At 47.5% G+C, this 18,048-nt stretch overlaps 1 protein-coding gene across 1 annotated transcript in view; it reads right to left on the bottom strand.

Annotated features, from left to right (window-relative positions):
• LOC119398771 (zinc finger protein 771-like) overlaps nt 1-18,048 on the bottom strand; it is a 51,587-nt gene that overhangs the window by 19,354 nt on the left and 14,185 nt on the right. Inside the window, exons 4-5 of the mRNA XM_037665589.1 lie at nt 15,687-15,812; nt 10,235-10,654 (exon numbers count right to left, since the gene is read on the bottom strand). Coding sequence (XP_037521517.1) covers nt 10,235-10,654; nt 15,687-15,812 — 546 coding nt within the window. The remainder of the gene's footprint in view (nt 1-10,234; nt 10,655-15,686; nt 15,813-18,048) is intronic.

The following is an 18,048-nucleotide window of genomic DNA, read 5'->3' as shown; positions in this document are numbered from 1 at the left end:
TCGTGTTTCATTAGAATTTTGGTACCCGTGCGCTCTGACACTCGAAGGTGTGCTATTTATTGATGGGGCGTTCGCCATGCCAGGATGCTGCGTGTATCAGTGCTCCAGCCGGCGGGAATATGGCTTCACGTTGTTCAACATCCCGCGAGGAAAAATGGATGTCGCAGGAAGAAAAAAAGTGGATTCTCAACATCGGCCGAGGGGACATCGTCCCGACCGAGAATACTATGCTGTGTGAGGTTTTTTGGCCTGGAGGAGAATAACAAACGTGGCTTTTCATGCAACAAGAAGAAGAAGGGTCATACGAGGGGCGTTCAATAAAGATTTCCCCTGACTGACTTCCATTTATTGCAGGATGCTGAAACTGCGCATGTGTAATGACATAAGTCACTGTAGGTCACGTGCCAATTTGCAACTATAAACTAATAACGGTCTTTCTTTTAGAGGTGCTGAAGTGGTGTGAGGTGTGATAATGGATGCAGTGGAAGACAGAGCAGCCGTCAAGTTCCCGTACTTGAAAGGCCGCACTCCAAGGGAGACGTTCGATGAGATAAAAGAGGTTTATGGGTAGGATTCCCTATCATATGATGTAGTGAATAACTGGCATCGCCAATTCAAATACGGTCTGATTTCCGTGGAAGCGGCTCCAATGGCAGGGCGACCCCACTCCGCTGTCGATGAACACACCATCCAGCAAGTGGAGGTCGCCATTTTGGAAAATCGCCGCGTTAGCGTTCGAGACCTAGCCCAACATGTCAAGATTAGTGTGGGGTCCATGGAAAAAATCAGTCAGGACCATCTTCGTATGCGTAAGGTATCCGATCGCTGGGTTCACCGGCTGCTCACACCTTTCCAAAAGCAGGAACGAGTCGAATGCTCCCAGGCTCTTTTGACCATGTGCCATGGAAACCAGCAGGACTTTTTCAACAGACTGATTACACAGGATGAATGCTGGGTCCATCACTATGATCCGGAGACTAAAGTCCAGTCGATGCAATTGAAGCACTTGGACTCACCGCCTCCAAAGGAGGCACGCACCCAGCCCTCGGCGGGCAAGGTCATGCTCACAGTCTTTTGGGACCAGCACGGATTGGTCTTGATGGATTTCCTAGTAAAGGGTGCCACGAATACTGGGGCATACTATGCTTCACTGCTGCGGAAATTGCGAGAGACCATCAAAAACAAAAGACGTGGCATGCTCACCAAAGGCGTCCGCCTTCTGCGAGACAATACCCCAGTTCACAACTCACATGTTGCCCAGACGGAAGCACGCTCCTGCGGCTTTGAAATTCTACCGCATTCCCTTTATTCACCCGACCTCGCACCAGCGGACTTCCACCTCGTTCCAACATTGAAGTCATATTTGAAGAGCAAGCATTTTACAGATCATGAGACTCTGATTTCTGAAGTTACAACATAGATTTTGCAGAAACCTGTCGACTTCTACAAGCGAGGTGTTTACAGTTGCATAAAAAGATGGGAGAAGTGTGTGTCCCGGGGTGTCACCTATGTAGAGAGGGACTAATAAATCTGCAAAGTTTCGTTGCTCTCCGTCCACAGGAAGTAGGTCAGGGGAAATCTTTATTGAACGCCCCTCGTAAAGGCGCAAACCCCCGAAAGTTTGTGTCAAGCGTGGAGGTGTGGCAAATATATAAGTTGCATGGTAGAGGATAACAATATTATTAGGAGTTTAGTGTAACTCGAGTAGGAGAATATTTAATATTAAAAATAACTGTATGTAAATTGGCCATGTAATAATTACTGTGACTGAAGATGAGCGATAGAAGTCGACTGTGATTAGGAATCAATAAGTAAAATTCGTAGTAATTAGCAATGACTTAGCCAGCCAGAATGAATGATACCTTCCTCCAAAGAGAAAATTACTGAAAATACCACCCAGGCGAAATTGAGAATGGCTAAAAAGAACTAAGCACAATTAGGAAAGTAGTAAATGTCTCGACAAAACAGTGAGTGTGACGGAGGCTGACCCAGTTAAACTTGAGGATAAATCGGAATGGTAGGGATGGATGATTACCGACGAATACCGACGAAGGTGTTGTGGGGTCTCTCGGTGGTGTCGTCCCGGGTCCCTGTGCACCCATCTAACCTCACCGATGCGCGGCGCCACCAGCGCCAAGCCTACGTCACCTCCATCGCGCGAACATAGCGTCATCCTCTCGTCGGCGGCGAACCCGCGCGAGACGCGCCAAGCGGCGCAAGCGACCCTACAGGGGTGATGCACCCCCACAGTGTAACATTCTAGAAAAACAGATATGAAAACGACCTCCCTCTGCCTCGAAAAATCGTGGAATATTATTATCCTCACAGCTATTGGTAGATATTGCGGGAAACATGGGCGATTATCTGGTCAATTTTTCGCTTAAATTATATGGCTGGCCACATGTGCGCCCAATGATATTGTTTGTTATCGCAGCTGCATTTTGCTACAGATAATTTCGAGCCACTGATACTCAAACATTACGGGAAGACTGAATTGAAGCCTAATGCGGTTCGGACCATTTTTTTCTCACAGGAGAGCACCTAATCGTAAAAAGCCTCTTGTCAAAAAGATGCTACTCCCAAACATAAGTGGTGAGTGACATGTCTTGAATTTTTAGTAGAATGAACACAAAACACTATTTAAAACATTTACTCTCGGTACAGATCATGAATAAAGAGCCGGCTGTGTAGTAATTACCCACTGCGATTTTGAAGGATGACGTTTTTCCACGTTGCCCATGCATCATGTTTTTTATTGCGATAGCAATTATATGGACAGTCTCGGCTGGATTTTGCCGTCGCCGTCGCCGTCGCCGCCGTCATGCACCGTATATGTATACGTATGTATATATATATAAAGGCCCCAAAGAAAAATAACTCAGAAAAAATGCTTCCGAAGCGCGGAATCGAACCAAGGACCTGTTGCTCCGCAGCGAGCGGCGCTATCCACTACGCCACGAAACGCAGATCCTCCACGTAGCTAACGGCGAGCGTTATATACACACCATTTAGCGCAGGACGGACTCGGAGACAGCAGGCGATAATAAGCGTTTCTTCATTACCAGCGAGGTGGCGCTAGGAGCCCGACGGGCGCATTTAAAAGTCGTCGGCGAGCTCGCTCGCTTCTTCTTATATTTGCGCATGGGAGAAGCTTGCCGTTCCGCTGTCTGCTCGCGCGGTTTTCTCGTGGCGAGGGGTAGAGGAATGTTTCACGCTTTCACCGTGATGTCCGCGCTCATGTTACGGCGCGTACGAATGTCACTCGAGCTCAGGGACGCCGCCAAACGAACAAACAGAAGATGAGCGCGAACTATCAAGTGTCACAGCTCGACACTTGAAGCACGCTAGTTTCCTTCGCTGCTTCGGCCGCCTTTGCAACAGAAGCGCTGTTCAAACTGAGAGTATCCATTGGCGAGCCTCACTTCGTATAGCATTAGTTCCTTGCTATCGCATTCATTGCTTCGCCCATGCGGCGAAACTGTGACTTTTTTTTTCTTACAGTACACTTAGCCGCGCTCCGTGCCTGCCAAGCCACCCTCTAGTGCTCTTTTGAGCCATAGCTTTTCCGCACATACCTAAACAAGTGCTGCAGGCTTTCACGAGTGTGGGTTTTGTATTTCAGTGCCCATAGAAGGCACCTCAAGTCATAATACCAGTGGTGAGCAGTGCATCATTGAACGTAAGTTGAACTTTCGCACACCACATGCATGCGCAGTGCTCGGTGCATCAGATTTCAGGACCCCTTGGATGTTGCATTTCAGTGGCAATCGAAGAAGACACCTGCATTAATGATACTAGTGTCCATCAGTGCACCTCTGGTGGTGAGGATAGCATCGGAGCGCCGCATGTCTTTGCACTGCTTGATGTCATACTTTTCACGCAGGTATTATGAAAACCACACATTTCGATGCGGGCAGCATTATGCTTTCAACACATTCTTTCGTGTCTCCTGAACTTGCTCGTAAGGGACCTTGCACTCCTGCGCAAGCATGGCGTTAATGTTCAAGGTGGTCCACCCATTGGTAGCTAGCCACTTAAAATGCTTGCAGTGGTACAGATACAGCGGATCACGAGCTCGTCATTTAGGCAGTGCGTGCCTTCCCCTTTGCAGTCCCCACCATATAAGAGCCTAAGGTTTAAGACTCAGCGGAGCAGCCACCCTATCCTGGAGGTAAATATTACGTTTTCTAAGATATCTTTGTTGACGTTGATGGATACTTTCGTGCAGGTCGGCCAACAGCCACGCAACCAGCTGTAAGCAGTATGGCGACTTCAGGGGCTCCGGCGTCGGATCTTGCACGTGCGGGTGTGTTGCTGCGCGTTTATATATATATATATATATATATATATATATATATATCACGCCCTGTTAGAGCGCATATCCGAGCTGCAGCGCCTTCAACAAGAATCGAAGAGAAAGCTAGCTGTTAACAAGAAGAGCTACCTTAAAAGTGAGCAAGAAAAGGAACAGCTGCAGTCGAAAATTAAACATATCTTCGGTGACGACCAAATGAGGTCCCTAGAGCGGTTTTCAATGCGCTGGGAGGCCAACACACTGATAAAAGCATGCAAGCTTCGTCTGTCCTGCGGTTCTCAAGGGTACTCTTTACTGCGAGATAGTGGTTTTCCGTTTCCGGCCAAGCGTACACTCCAGCGCCATCTATAGAGCCTAAAGTTTCGACCTGGGCTTCTTGAAGACATACTCGAACCTCTAAGGGAAAAGGTGCGCTAAAGAAGGTTTTTGATACCTAAAGAAACATTGCAGGAATGAGTAAGGTGCTATGAATAGGTAATAGCGATAATCCTTCCGTCAATGACAATATGAGCTTCTGCACCCTAAAGCTACTCCTTGTCATTATGCTACGTTACTTTCATTCATTTCAGAGTACGCATAATGCATAAATATTTCTGATTTGGTGATTAGCACTAACCGTTACCAACGTTAGCTGCTAGGCTCGTTAATCGTCCGTAAGTTTGATGAATCAACACAAAGTCCACATAGAGTAGACACAAGGAGGATATCAGCGTTTCCGTTCGTGCTCTTGTCCTAGCGTCTACGGCGTTGTGCTCTTTCCTCCGTTTCCCAAAAATGATGTTAGTACTACTTATGTATGTATATATAGATGTGTTTATGGCAGATTTTGTAGCTATTCTCAGGATTGATTACGTTTTTTCCCTAGGTTAACCTCATGAAGCCTCATTAAAGCCACGACACATTAATGGTGGACGAAATTCAACATACACCAGGGCTTGTTTACGATCATTCATGCCGGTGTGTTCTCGGCCCTCCTACACTGCCTCTAGCTGATGGTTCTCTGCCGGAAGATAGCTTAGCTACTCACGGCTTAGTGTTCATAGTGGGTGGACTGTCAACGATATGGAGGCAAACTATTGCGTATCATTTAACGGGCAATTCATTCAGTGCTCAAGCTATGAAGTAAGAGATCATTCACGCCATAACGGCCTGCGAGTCACTTGGGTTGAAAATTCATGCAGTGACTTCAGACATGGGGGGTCGCAACCTGGCACTCTGGAAGCTTTTCAGTATTCACGTGGGAAGGCACAGCAGGCCACACACAAGTTGTGTTCACCCCCTGTGGGTCTGAACGGACACTGTGGTTTTTTGCTGATGTGCCGCATTTGCTCAAGAGTTTGAGGAATCACTTTACTAAAGGTTAGCTAATTTATCTTCCGGATGATGTAGTCAAGAAAAATGACTTACCGACAAATATTGTAAATCTTGAATTTGTAAAGATTCTTGTCCAACGTGATGCTAAATCTGAGCTGAAACTGGCCCCTCACCTAAATTTGGCATGTTTAGATTATAGTCACTATGAGAAAATGAAATTCAGCATGGCCTATAGTTTTTTTTTCACAACGACACATCAGCTGGTTGGCACTTTTTGGTAGAGAAGGGCCTCATATCGAAGAATGCGCTTTCGACGGCTTAGTTTGTCGCAGCGATGTTTCGCTGGTTTCGCTTACTTACAACAAGGACTACCAATCTCGCGTTTAGCAGCGCAGTTGAAGGAGCCTATGAAGACAGTGTATCATTTCTGAATGAGACAGTGGAGTTGTTTTCTAAAATTTCTGTTGGTGCGCAGACAAAGCCGATATGGAAGCCTGTTCAAACAGGCATAATTGTGTCGACACTCTCTGCTCTCGAGGTGCAAGAGATGCTACTCAATAAATACGAGTTCCAGTATGTTTCAATAAGTAGGTTTAGTCAAGATGTACTTGAGAACTTGTCTTCAACATTGCGTGCGAAAAACCAAATTACACGCCTCTATGAATTCAAGTGCATCCTTACGAGCGAGACATTAGCGCAATTTCTAAAGCCAAGTACTCATAGTACTTACTCAGACGACGAAGTCTTCTTGCTCGTAGGCTTGAGTGTCGGAAATGAACAGAGTGGAGGGGGCAGTGTTACTGCTCCTTCTGACATTCTAGATACGGAAGGAGAAGAGTCTCTTGTCTACCTAGCAGGGTACGTTGTACCGAAAGTAACAAAGAGACTCAACTGCGAACACTGCAAGGCTTCTCTAGCCGCTAGTCCATCTAACTGCAGGCTAATTCAGAGGAAGAACTTTTCTACGTCGCACCTGTCGCTCACCAGCCCTTCTGCAGGTGTGATCGAAGTCACAAAAGTTTCAGAGAACTTTTAGGGGCGAAGCTCCTTATGCCGTGGGTCTGTCCATGCTCCGTTTGTTTGTAGCGTTGTAGTAGCCACCTCTAGCTCGTGAGGAGCGCGCGTTTTGGTATGCAGTAGAAGAAGACGACGTTGACGAGTGAGACTCGTGCTTGTTCGCCTGTGTGGCATTCTTTCTTTACTGCGCGCGTTCTGGTATGCAGTAGAAGAATACGACGTTGACGAATGACACTCTCGTGCGTGTTCGCATGTGTGGCTTTCTTTCTTCTTTACTACGTCTCGTGTTTTCAGCGACACCCGAAGACAGCATTTCAGAAGTAACGCGCCATGAGGCTCCCTCTTGGCACGCTTTCTCTTTAGCTCGGAGTCGCCAGATGGAAGACAAGGCTGCGGAACGGAGGGCACGGAAGGCGGCGGCAGCGCGCGCTCGCAGACAGAATCCTGAGGTGAGAGCCCGCGAGGCCGAAGCTGCACGTCGACGCCGCGAAGCAGATTCCGCCGTTCGAGCCCGCGAAGCCGCAGCTGCTCGACAAGCTGCACGGCTGCGGCGAGAACGCCCCTCCGTTCGAGCCCGCAAGGCCGAAGCTGTTCGACAAGCTGCAGGGCTGCGGAGAGATGACCCCGCCGTTCGAGCCCGCGAGGCCGAAGCTGCACGGCTGCGGCACGAATCGGATCTTCAAAATGTGAAGGACCGTGAAGCGGCGAGAAAGCGCGCGTATCGGCAGGCAGAGCCCGAGGCTGTGGGAGCACGTGAAGTGGCTGCAAAACGCATCAGGCGGGCTCTGCCCGAAGGCGCCGACGCGCGCTTCCAGCAAGACTTCCTTGATAACAGTTTCGGCCATAGTTGCGGTGTGTGCAACAGATTGTGGTTCTCAAACAATCTACTCACAATATCTTCCATCAAGAACGACCACGCTCGCGCCAATGCCATCGCCGTGCTGCAGCGCGAGTTCGCTTTGCCCCACTCATCATCATTCACCACGTAGATGTGCTGTGATTTTTTCCGTGCAAACAAAGAGGCGCTGCGATTCAACCAAGTGAGTTTATCCGCAGTTAAAGCGATGAAACTTCAGAGTGTTTGCGTGCAAACATTTTTCCCTTCTTGCCATATCATATTGCCAGAAGTCGTTCGTATGTTCTTGAGAGTACGAATGCAAATTTCAGTCCGGAGAGATGCTTCTCAGACCGCACTTAACGCAGCACAGAGCAAGTGCGAAAGCAAGAGTATTGTTATGCGTGCCGCGGTATCCGGACTACGGTAGACTACTTGAATCCTTTCTAATGATGCTGATGCGCATGGTTGTAAGGCAGCGTGTTTCCATAAGCTGGGGCTCTAAAAGTGTCGTTTGCAACCACGTTTCACCAAGCATTTTTCATTTCACTTTGTTTATGTCATCCTTTGCTTCAATGTAGTTTTCTCGTGCAAAATTTCAGGAGGCACCTGAAATAAAAACTGCACCTGAGCAGTCTGAATTATTCTATTGCTGTGAAGTAATCGATTGCTCATGGCCCTTACCCTGAATGCAAATTTCGTTTGTCAGCGCTGGATATTCTCTACTAGTACGTCAACAAACTAGCAAAATATCAAAACTTTTCAGCTCTCTCGATCGGCCGGTGCTGTCAGTGTTTTTGGTCCTACTAGCTGTTTTACATGTCAATTGCAAGAGAAATGGCAGTTGTGTAAATCAGTAAGACAATACTTTGAAAATGATAAACAAAACAATTCGCAAAAGAGGATCAGAAAGTTGTAAGCGGATATTCAAAGATTTGCTAATATATCAATACGCATCCTTTTAAACCAATGATGGCGTTCACTGCACCGTCGCGACATCACAACGCTAGCGCTCTTGTTACATCAAATGTAATGGGAGAAGGGAGTCAGAGTTCCCTACTCTTTCGCCAACGGTCGGCGAGCTCTTCCTCCTCTCTCACCAGTACTAGACCAGTACCAGCTTTGCTCGAGCGCGCACTCGATCGGTCGACTCCTTTCACCGGCACAGCCAATCGCGCTCCTGCTCTCTCCTATTCTTCACGCCAGCTGCTCGGCTCCCGCCATGTCTTCACCATCGCTCTCCTCCTCTCCACCCAGCTTCACCCTCTCCACTTCGGGGCCCTTTGTCTACCAGGCTGAACTAGGCTTTCCTCTCACCCACTTAGCTCTACACATCCTCTGTCCCCCTCTCTTCAGGATTTGCTCTCGAAGTTGGGCTAGAAAATGCCAAGGACGGAGCCTCAGGGAAAACGCTCAAGTAGTGCATCCTTGAAGGCTAGAAATCTGCAGATTATGAATTCATGGTGGCTGCTGTATGTACACATTTCTTCTCTGAATACATACGCTTCTAATCATAAAGGTTCCGAGTGAATAATTGAAAAACATCTAACGTTCACATTCGGTGACTATGAACTGAGTGCGGGAAGTTTTGTGCAATGTTGTAGATACAATAAAAGGCATGATGGGTTGACTGTCAGAAACACCTGCTGAAGTTTAAGTTGGCACATTCACGCTAGAAGCGAGTGGTACGTCATAGTGAAGATTCAACCGCCGTAAAGAAGGCACTGAATCACATTGGGCCAGATGAACTGGGATTTTCTTTGTAGACCAACAGATCTCGACTCTGCACTAGACCAAAAGTTCTGTATTTATAGTTATTTTCTCTTTGATATAGAACACTTCGGTCCACGTGCACATACGTGCCAGAAAAACTTGGGCACCACGTACGAAAGAGTACACTGTAAATAAAGGCTATATTTATTGTATTGTCTGAGACAACGTAAAAACAACATGCTTTCAAAAGCACCAACAATAGATGTCACATTCCTTGGATACTTTCATGGTACATATTTCATGGCATCTGGTAGCCCCTAGGCACACCTCTACAAGAAAAATCGCGCAGATACGCACAAATGAAAAAAAAAACATACTCAGGCCAAGGGTCTTGCCTACTTGGCATTGTCCACATGTGTCCTCTAATGTAAACTGTGATACGGTAGCCGCGGCTCCTACAGCGTCTGCCTGCTGCGTGGGTGGGGCAATATGAGCTCTAAAGAATACGTTTTGCTGCCTACTTGCTCTGTGTGGTGTTTAAAAGTGGTAGCAGCATGCCCTTCCTAAGCATACAATGCTCCGAAGATATCCTGCAGTTCGAGGTGCAGCCGTTGAGGTTTTCGTAGATGTGGATATGAGAATTGAGCTCTGCTTTCCTAGTAATTAAAACCGCTACAGATGTGACGGTGAAGCTCAGCTGCTCGATGAGTGAGTACGCTCATGGCGCGAGAGATACGCCCTTAGTGCAAATGTCTTGCCGCATATGTCGCACCTATGAGGTCGCTCGCCGGTGTGGTTGAGAACGTGCGCTTTCAGCGTGCCGCTATGCGCGAATGTAGCTGGACACAGGTGGCAGAGGTACGGCTTCTCGCCAGTATGCTTGGGCGTGTGCTTTGTAAGTGCTTGTTTAGAACTATATCCGCGGCTACAGAACTGACAGCTAAATTTCTTTACACTTGAGTGAATATTCTTGTGCCGGGAAAGGGTGTATCTTGCAGTAAACGTCTTCCCGCATACGTCGCACCTGTGAGGTCGCTCACCGGTGTGGCTTGCGACGTGGTTTTTCAGCGTGACTAAGTGCGCGAACGAAGCGGGGCACAGGTGGCAGGTGTACAGCTTCTCCCCGGTGTGCGTGCGGGCATGCACCCTCAGTGCGTCTGTCCGGGAAAATTTTCGGCCGCACACGTGGCAGGCGAACGCCTTCTTGCCCGAATGAGTCAGGGCGTGGCGCGCGAGGATAGTTTCCGTGGCCAATCTCCGTCCGCAGACGCTGCACTCGTGCAGTCGGTCGCCGGTGTGAGTCAACATGTGCTTTTTCCGATACTGGCTGCTGGCGAACGTAGCCGGGCATAACGAACACTCGAAGGGCTTCTCGCCCGTGTGCCCGCGACTGTGGATCACGAGGTCACGCTTCTGTGTGAATTTCCTGTCGCACACGTCGCAGGCGTACTGTTTTTCGCCTACGTGAGCGAACAAGTGTGTTCGCAGTTGCGCCTTGCGGTTGAAAACTTTGTCACATACTCCGCACTGCAAGGACCTCGTGGCTTTAGTCTTGCCGCCTTTTCCTGGTTGGGATACACTCACTTCGTCAGGGGACCTGCGATTGAAATTTTTTTAATACATGATGTGAAGAAGCTGGCACACAAATAAAGCGCCGGCTCCTTTGTTAGCTCTTGAACGGATCGAGCATGCAAGACAACAAATAAACACACAAACGTTACGATATGGAAGAAATAAAACGCACATATGTCTATAATAGAATAATAGCTGGGCTTTTACGTCCCAAAACCACGGTAAAATTATGAGTGACGCTGTCGTAGAGGGCTCCGGAAATTATGATATTCTGGTGTTATTAACGTACGTCTAAATCTAAGCACACACGCAGCTAGCATTGCACCCCCATCGAAATGTGGCTGCCGCGTCCGGGGTTCGATCCCGCGACCTTCGGGTCAACAGTAGAGCACCATAACCGCTAGAGCACCATGGCCGGTGAAAAATAGACGCATGTCAAATAACATCTTTACGTAAAAGAAGATATCCGAAATGCAATTAGTAAAGTCCCTGATAATATATTTCGTCATCATGAAACTGAATCCCTGCATTTGGGCAACAATAGCGGTGAACACGTCATTACTAGGAGATACACATAATAGGTGTTTTTAAAGTTATAGGAACATAGATGTCTTAATAATAGTGAGTAATGCCACAGTCTTCAAGAAAGCGTTTTAACGCTTTTAAAGCGCCCGTAAGGCTCTGGTTGGCCACGGGCCCAGTACTTTCTTTATACCGAACGGTCTGCGGTCTATTGCCATGAGTCCTGATTGATACACAAAGAGCATTACGGGCATCTTAGAACAAAATCAGGGGTATTTCTTTCGAGGGGTTCTTCGCTTTGTTAGACACTAGCAAATTAACCCAACAGATAATTAGACCAAGGAAAGTATAAGGGACATTAAATTTTGTTTATGCGGTAGTGTAGTAATCACCGTATAAGCAGAAATGAATTGAAGTGACGGGGAAGCGCCAGCTGCTCAATCAGTAAATCATCGGATAAGTAATTCTAAGGTTGCGGGTTCAGATATCACCGACGATAAAGGGTTATTTTTTCACTTAAATTCGTTTCCATTTACGTTATCATCACTACGCTACAGTTAAGGCCAACAACTATTGTCCCCTATCTTTTCCTTGACCTAAATAATTACTGGACGCATTTGTAGAGACATCTTAGCTAATTAATTACTGGACGCATTCGTAGAGACATCTTAGGAAAGGTAAGAGCTCATTATTCTCTAATTTATGAAAACAATGCCAGCACCCAAAGCATACAGCTATTCCCACCTGCATTAGCTGGCTCGATAAATGCAGTGAATGAGGCCATTTCCTTTGAGAGTGGGTAAAAGCGAGGTCTTGCGAGATATGCTCTGTTGCCAGACTGACCACCCCCAGAATTAACGCAAAGACTCACATTCCAGGGTTGCAACATGGGCTTGTTGGTTACTCAAATGAAAAAAGCCACAGTTTCGCCGCAAGGGCGAAGCAATGAATGCGATAGCAAGAAATAATGCTATACGAAGTGAGGCTCGCCAATGGATAATCTCAGTTTGAACGGCGCTCCTGTTGCAAAGGCGGCCGAAGCAGCGAAGGAAACTAGCGTGCTTCAAGTGTCGAGCTGTGACACTTGATAGTTCGCGCTCATGTTCTGTTTGTTCGTTTAGCGGCGTCCCTTGAGCTCGATTGACATTCGTACGCGCCGTAACATGAGCGCGGACATCACGGTGAAAGCTTGAAGCATTCCTCTTCCCCTCACCACGAGAAAACCGCGCGAGCAGACAGCGGAAGGTCAAGGTTCTCCCATGCGCAAATATAAGAAGAAGCGAGCGAGCTCGCCGACGACTTTTAAATGTGCCCGTCGGGCTCCTAGCGCCATCTCGCTGGTAATCACGAAACGCTTATTGTCGCCTGCCGTCTCTGAGTCCGTCCAGCGGTAAAGGGTGTGTATGTAACGCTCGCCGTTAGCTACGTGGAGGATCGGCGTTTCGTGGCGTAGTGGATAGCGCCACTCGCTGCGGAGCAAGAGGTCCCTGGTTCGATTCCGCGCTTCGGAAGCATTTTCTGAATTATTTTTCTTTGGGGCTTTTATATATATATATATATATATATATATATATATATATATATATACATATATATATATATATATAGATACATACTTATACATATACGGTGCATGACGGCGGCGACGGCGACGGCAAAATCCAGCCTAATTGCTATCGCAAGAAAAGCTTTTGGTGCAGCGCGAAAGGAAACACGGACACGAGAAGGGACATTGGAACACCACACAGCGCTGTGTGGTGTTCCTGTGTCCCTTCTCGTGTCCATGTTTCGTTTCGTGCTACACCAAAAGCCTTTCACATTCCAGAAGCGCCATCCGCGCAGGAGAGCGTTAGCTGTGTCAAATTAGGCAACTAATATCGACGCAGCCGCCTCACAGCAGAACTATATTCTGTGACTGTAAACCAGCGCTTCAAGTAATAGATTCCGCGCTTAAACGAGGGCCATATTATCTGCTTGCTCAAGAAGTGGCCGAATCACACGATGTAGCCCTGAAAACAGGCCATCGTATGATATATCAGTGGATTCCAGGGCACTGCGGCCTACATGGAAACGAGCAAGCCGATGCGGAGGCAAAGATGGCCCACGTTTACGCCACAATATTGTCCATTCCATTTTCACGGCGGCCCGACACTAACGCGGTTGTGTATACTCTCTTTAGTGATGCTGATTACCATATTCCTCTTTACCAAGTCATCGTCACCGCCGTCTTCACGAACTAGACCCAGACAGGCAAGTTGAAATACAGTCAACCATGACAAGGTGCAGTTCGAACGTAGCGCACAGATTACGCCTAGCTGTGGCGTTCACTCTTCGCTTTCTGCACCGCATCGGCAGTGCAAACAGTCCGAAAGTGCGAGGCTTGCGGCACTCCAGAGAATATTCAACACCTCTTGTGCGTCTTTCCGCGATATAGCATACAAAGAAAATCGATGGCCACCTTTTTGTAGAATTCTGTCAAGCAATAAGTATCGGAAAAAGTTCTTTTGGGACATACAGGTCATCATCAGCGCAATATTTTCAAATCTCTGAACAAGTTTTTGCGCGAGGCAGAACTCGACAAAAGATTGTGAATAGCTTTTGGACATTCAAGGTTTCGTTTCTTCACCATCTTCATCCTCATCATCATGGACACCTTCTCTCATTTTTCGTGGTTTAGATTTGCTCTGCCAGCTGCTAACAATAAACGCGTGTGCTCTTTCAATGAACTCATTCTAATAATATTCCTTAATTATCCTGACTAATTTAAACCTTATTATCCGACATCCAATGTATCCAATTTAACTATAACTTGAACCAAAACCATCGATTTCATAGCAGTTATACTTTAAGAAGACTTTTTCTGAATAATCGGAACACCGGAATTGCTTAACCGGAAGTCGTAAGAGGAACAAGACTTTCAGTAATTTTATTATTGTTATTAACAATTACGCTGTCTTTGTGCTGTCGCTAATAGGCCACCATTACCTAAACAGACCTTGACATGCAGTACTGTCAGTTCGCTGTAGTGAGATGACTTAGATAGTAGAGAGATATTAGATAGGCCATAATGCGAGCCTGGAAATCATGCGAAGCTCCTTCAGCAATGTTTCGACTGCGCAGAGCTAGTGGTATGGCTTAGTACAGAAGCGTAAGCGTCTAGGCCTGCATATCCGTTTTGTCAGTTCTAACTATGACTTCACGTTTAGTGTTACTACAATAAAGGATAGGTTGGGGTGGGAACTATAAGTACACGTAGAAAAAACATTAGATTAGAAATGCTTTTCAAAATCTTTCATGGCTTGGTCAAAATAGATAAAGAATCTTACATTTTACCACCCCATTTCTTGTCTCACAGAAGTGATCACCCTCTAAAAATAAGAGAAAGTTTTTGCAGAACAAACGTATACCAATACTCGTTTTTTCCGCACACAATCTCCCAGTGGAATCAGCTTCCACAGGAAATTGTTGACTGTCGCACTGAAACTTCGTTCAGAGATATACTGTTACGCTCATAGTTTTCTTCTCTTTTTTTTTCCTTTTTTGTTGTTGATCTTGTTTTCATAGTTATCCGTTTATGTAAGCATATGTTACCCTGTGTATTCCCCCCTGCAATAATGCCTTCGGGCGCTGCAGGTACTTTAAATAAATAAATAAATAAACTTTGAGCCCTTATGTCTACAGTGAATTGGCATTCACGAAGACTGCTGTACTCGTTAGCCGTACCAATCTCCTAGTGGGAGAAGCCGAGGAAGAATGGTGGTATATGTTGTCGCAGTAAAGCTCTCATTTGGGCTAGTTGGTGCACAGGTGAACACATAGCGTAGGGTTGCGCGAAAGAACAAGGACGAAGGTAAGTGGACAGGACGGGCGCAAATCCCGTCCTGTCCACTTACCTTCGTCCTTGTTCTTTCGCGCAACCCTACGCTATATGTTGTCGCGCTTGCCTGCTTGCTCTATATCCTTGAATAATTTCTAAGCTGAACTAGTGACCACTATTATCTTTTTTCCGCTGAGGATAAGTTCGGGTTCCGCAACGTTCTAAGAATGTTGGTTCTGCTTTAGTTCCGACTAAAGCTCCGGTTCAGACACGGTTCTCAGATCCTGTACATTTCTAGACGCATCTGCAACTGTCAGTGCAGGTTAGCTCAATAAGTTATTACCCTCGTAACAAAAAACAAGGGACCACATAATAACCTCGCAACTTCTGCAATAAGTATTATGTTGTACATTATTAAACTGCAATTGTTGATGCTAATATGAAGTTTAGTAAACCACGAAGAAAAAACGCGCCATAGAAAGCAACAATTTTTATAAATGCGAAATGACCTGGATTGAACAAAGAGCCGTAGGAAATTCTGATAACAATTCAGAAACATGTGACGCACACAGATTACTAACCCTTTGTCTCCGGTCGATGCGGCGGAATCTTGCCTCCGATTCCCGCAGATTGTTCTTTGAGCGCTTTGGACAGGGCTGGAAGGTCGTTGAGACGTCTGTCTTTTGGCTTTGGGCATGGCTGGATGCCTGTAACAAAATAGCACATAAATCACCTATCATAGTTCGACGTCAGTAAGCGATGTCTTGAAGGGATACTGAACAAAACGTTTGCTGTCGAGATTTCCAGCCCAATTGAAAGTTTGTGTACTGAAACTGGTTAACACAACCTTGTTTTCAACCGTAAACTGGAGGAAAATAATGAATTTAGTGCGTTTTTCCAAAATTGCAGCGTCTGTCGGCCGCGCGGCGAACAAGAGGGGGTGATGTGTAACCTCAGCGGAAATGGGCGTGCCAGCCATGGCAGCCGTCGCCCGCGTCTCTTGTGGAGATAGGTTTGCACTAGGCTTACCTACGAGCGCGACCGTGTAGGGACGCGACGTTCTCCACTGCCGCAGCGAACAAAGACGCTACGGCCGGGTTCGTCGATTCTCCGGCACGGCGCAGAAACCACGCACGAGGCAGGGTAACAACAACAACGGGTTTATTAACCCAAGATGCAGCACAGTACGACACTCACAGGCTTGCAGGCCGTAAGGGGAACTCCGCAAGACCGAACGAGTACGCTTGCCAGCGGCGCTAGGACTACCACACAAAAGGGCAGCGGTCGAGCACACGAACGAGAAGCCGCCTGCTAGAGCAGCGCGTCAACCTCTCGTGCTAGCCTGAGAGCATCTGACGCGGGCAAGCCCGCGCCAGACAGAAGCGAGCTCAAGGGGGAAGGGGGTTGTCACTGGCGGCCAATGAGGAACGGCGTTGCACAGTGACGTAAGCTAGCTTGGTGGCGTGAGCATGTCGAGGCATGCCCGGACGCGTGCCCGCGCGCCGGGAAGCTGACGCACGGCTGGCGCTGCCGCCGCGGTCGCCATACCGCCGATTAACGGCGGTCCCCAGCGCTCTAGCCGCGCGAGCCCTACACACGTGCTAGCTGGGGAACGAGGCGCCAAAGGGGTGGGCGCGCTCGATTCCCACACTCTCAACCCGCTCCGCGCCCACTACGGTTTCTAAACCAGTACGAACGGCACCCGCAGCCAACAATGCTCCCGGGTGGGGCATCCCTCAGTGACTTTGTAAAAAGTGGGATGTAAAGGAGACGTGGAGAAAGGGAAGTAGCAGGACAGGAAAGCAAACAAACTCCTTCTTCCGCTGCGGGGACGCTTGACGTCACGGACGTCGATGCGCAGCTCCGCGCGCTGGCGTGCAGCCGCCGCGATCTCAGAATCCTCCAGCAAGACAGGCAGCTCTTCAAAAACATGTGAAATAAACTGTTTATCGGAACAGCCTCATCGTCCCAAAACAATCTACAGTTTTTGTTTCAAACTGCAGCATCCCTCTAAACTAAAGAAAAAGATTAAAGCAAGTGTATCTTGGTACGTTTTTTATCTTGTTTGTGATAAACAAATATGAGCCACGTAAGCAAAAATCGAGCAGAATCTTCCCTCGTTAGGCTGCCCGATAATTAGCTGCACCCCAGAAGATTCGGCGACGTGTTGCATGGAATTCCCCTCAGGTCTGCTGCTCCATCCTTGCGCATTCATACTCTAGATACTACAGAAAACGACTACAGCAAGCAACAAGAGATATTTAGGCAGGCACAGAAGCACTCGAATGATGGGTACACGCGCTTTCGCTAACACGGTCCAAGTTGCGGCATGCAATCGCTAGCCACCATATCACCAAGAATGACTCCCATACGAGTATGTTTGCTCCGTTCATGCCGGGTAGTTGCTACAGGCAACAACGACGGTCATGCATTCTAATCCAGGCAAGTATTAGATGTGGCGACGTGAAATGAATAGTCGCCTGGATAAAAATATCCCACTGCCATGTCGAAGGCGGCTGCTCGCCGACAAGCCCCTGATCGAGAGAGCATCAATCATTGGGAAACGGCGCATACAAATACAAATGTGAACGGTGTGCCCTTCGAGGCCCACATGTTCTCTACGCTCGCCGCCGCCGGCCTTTAAAGCCAAGCTTTCTGTGTCTCACTGATTCGTCCGTGAGCACCGACTACGTACTGCAGGAAAGCCAACTTACACATTGGCACTATCTGTGCAAAGAATAGAACAATTATTGCCACTCGACATACGTATCGTAGAAGACTACAGAATACGTGCGCTGTTGTACCGATAAGAACAATGAGAAGTGCAACGCCACGCTACCTAGACGAGCGGTGCATATACCGGGTGTTCCAGCTATCTTTAGGCGAGGGTTAAAAAATACAATATTTGACGCAGGCGAGTCAAATCAGTTGCAAATTGGTGAC

The sequence above is a fragment of the Rhipicephalus sanguineus genome, chromosome 7 (assembly GCF_013339695.2).
Source record: "Rhipicephalus sanguineus isolate Rsan-2018 chromosome 7, BIME_Rsan_1.4, whole genome shotgun sequence".
NCBI classification, from domain to species: domain Eukaryota; kingdom Metazoa; phylum Arthropoda; class Arachnida; order Ixodida; family Ixodidae; genus Rhipicephalus; species Rhipicephalus sanguineus.
Note: the sequence above shows the minus strand (reverse complement) of the source record. Positions and strands in the feature narration are given on the sequence as shown.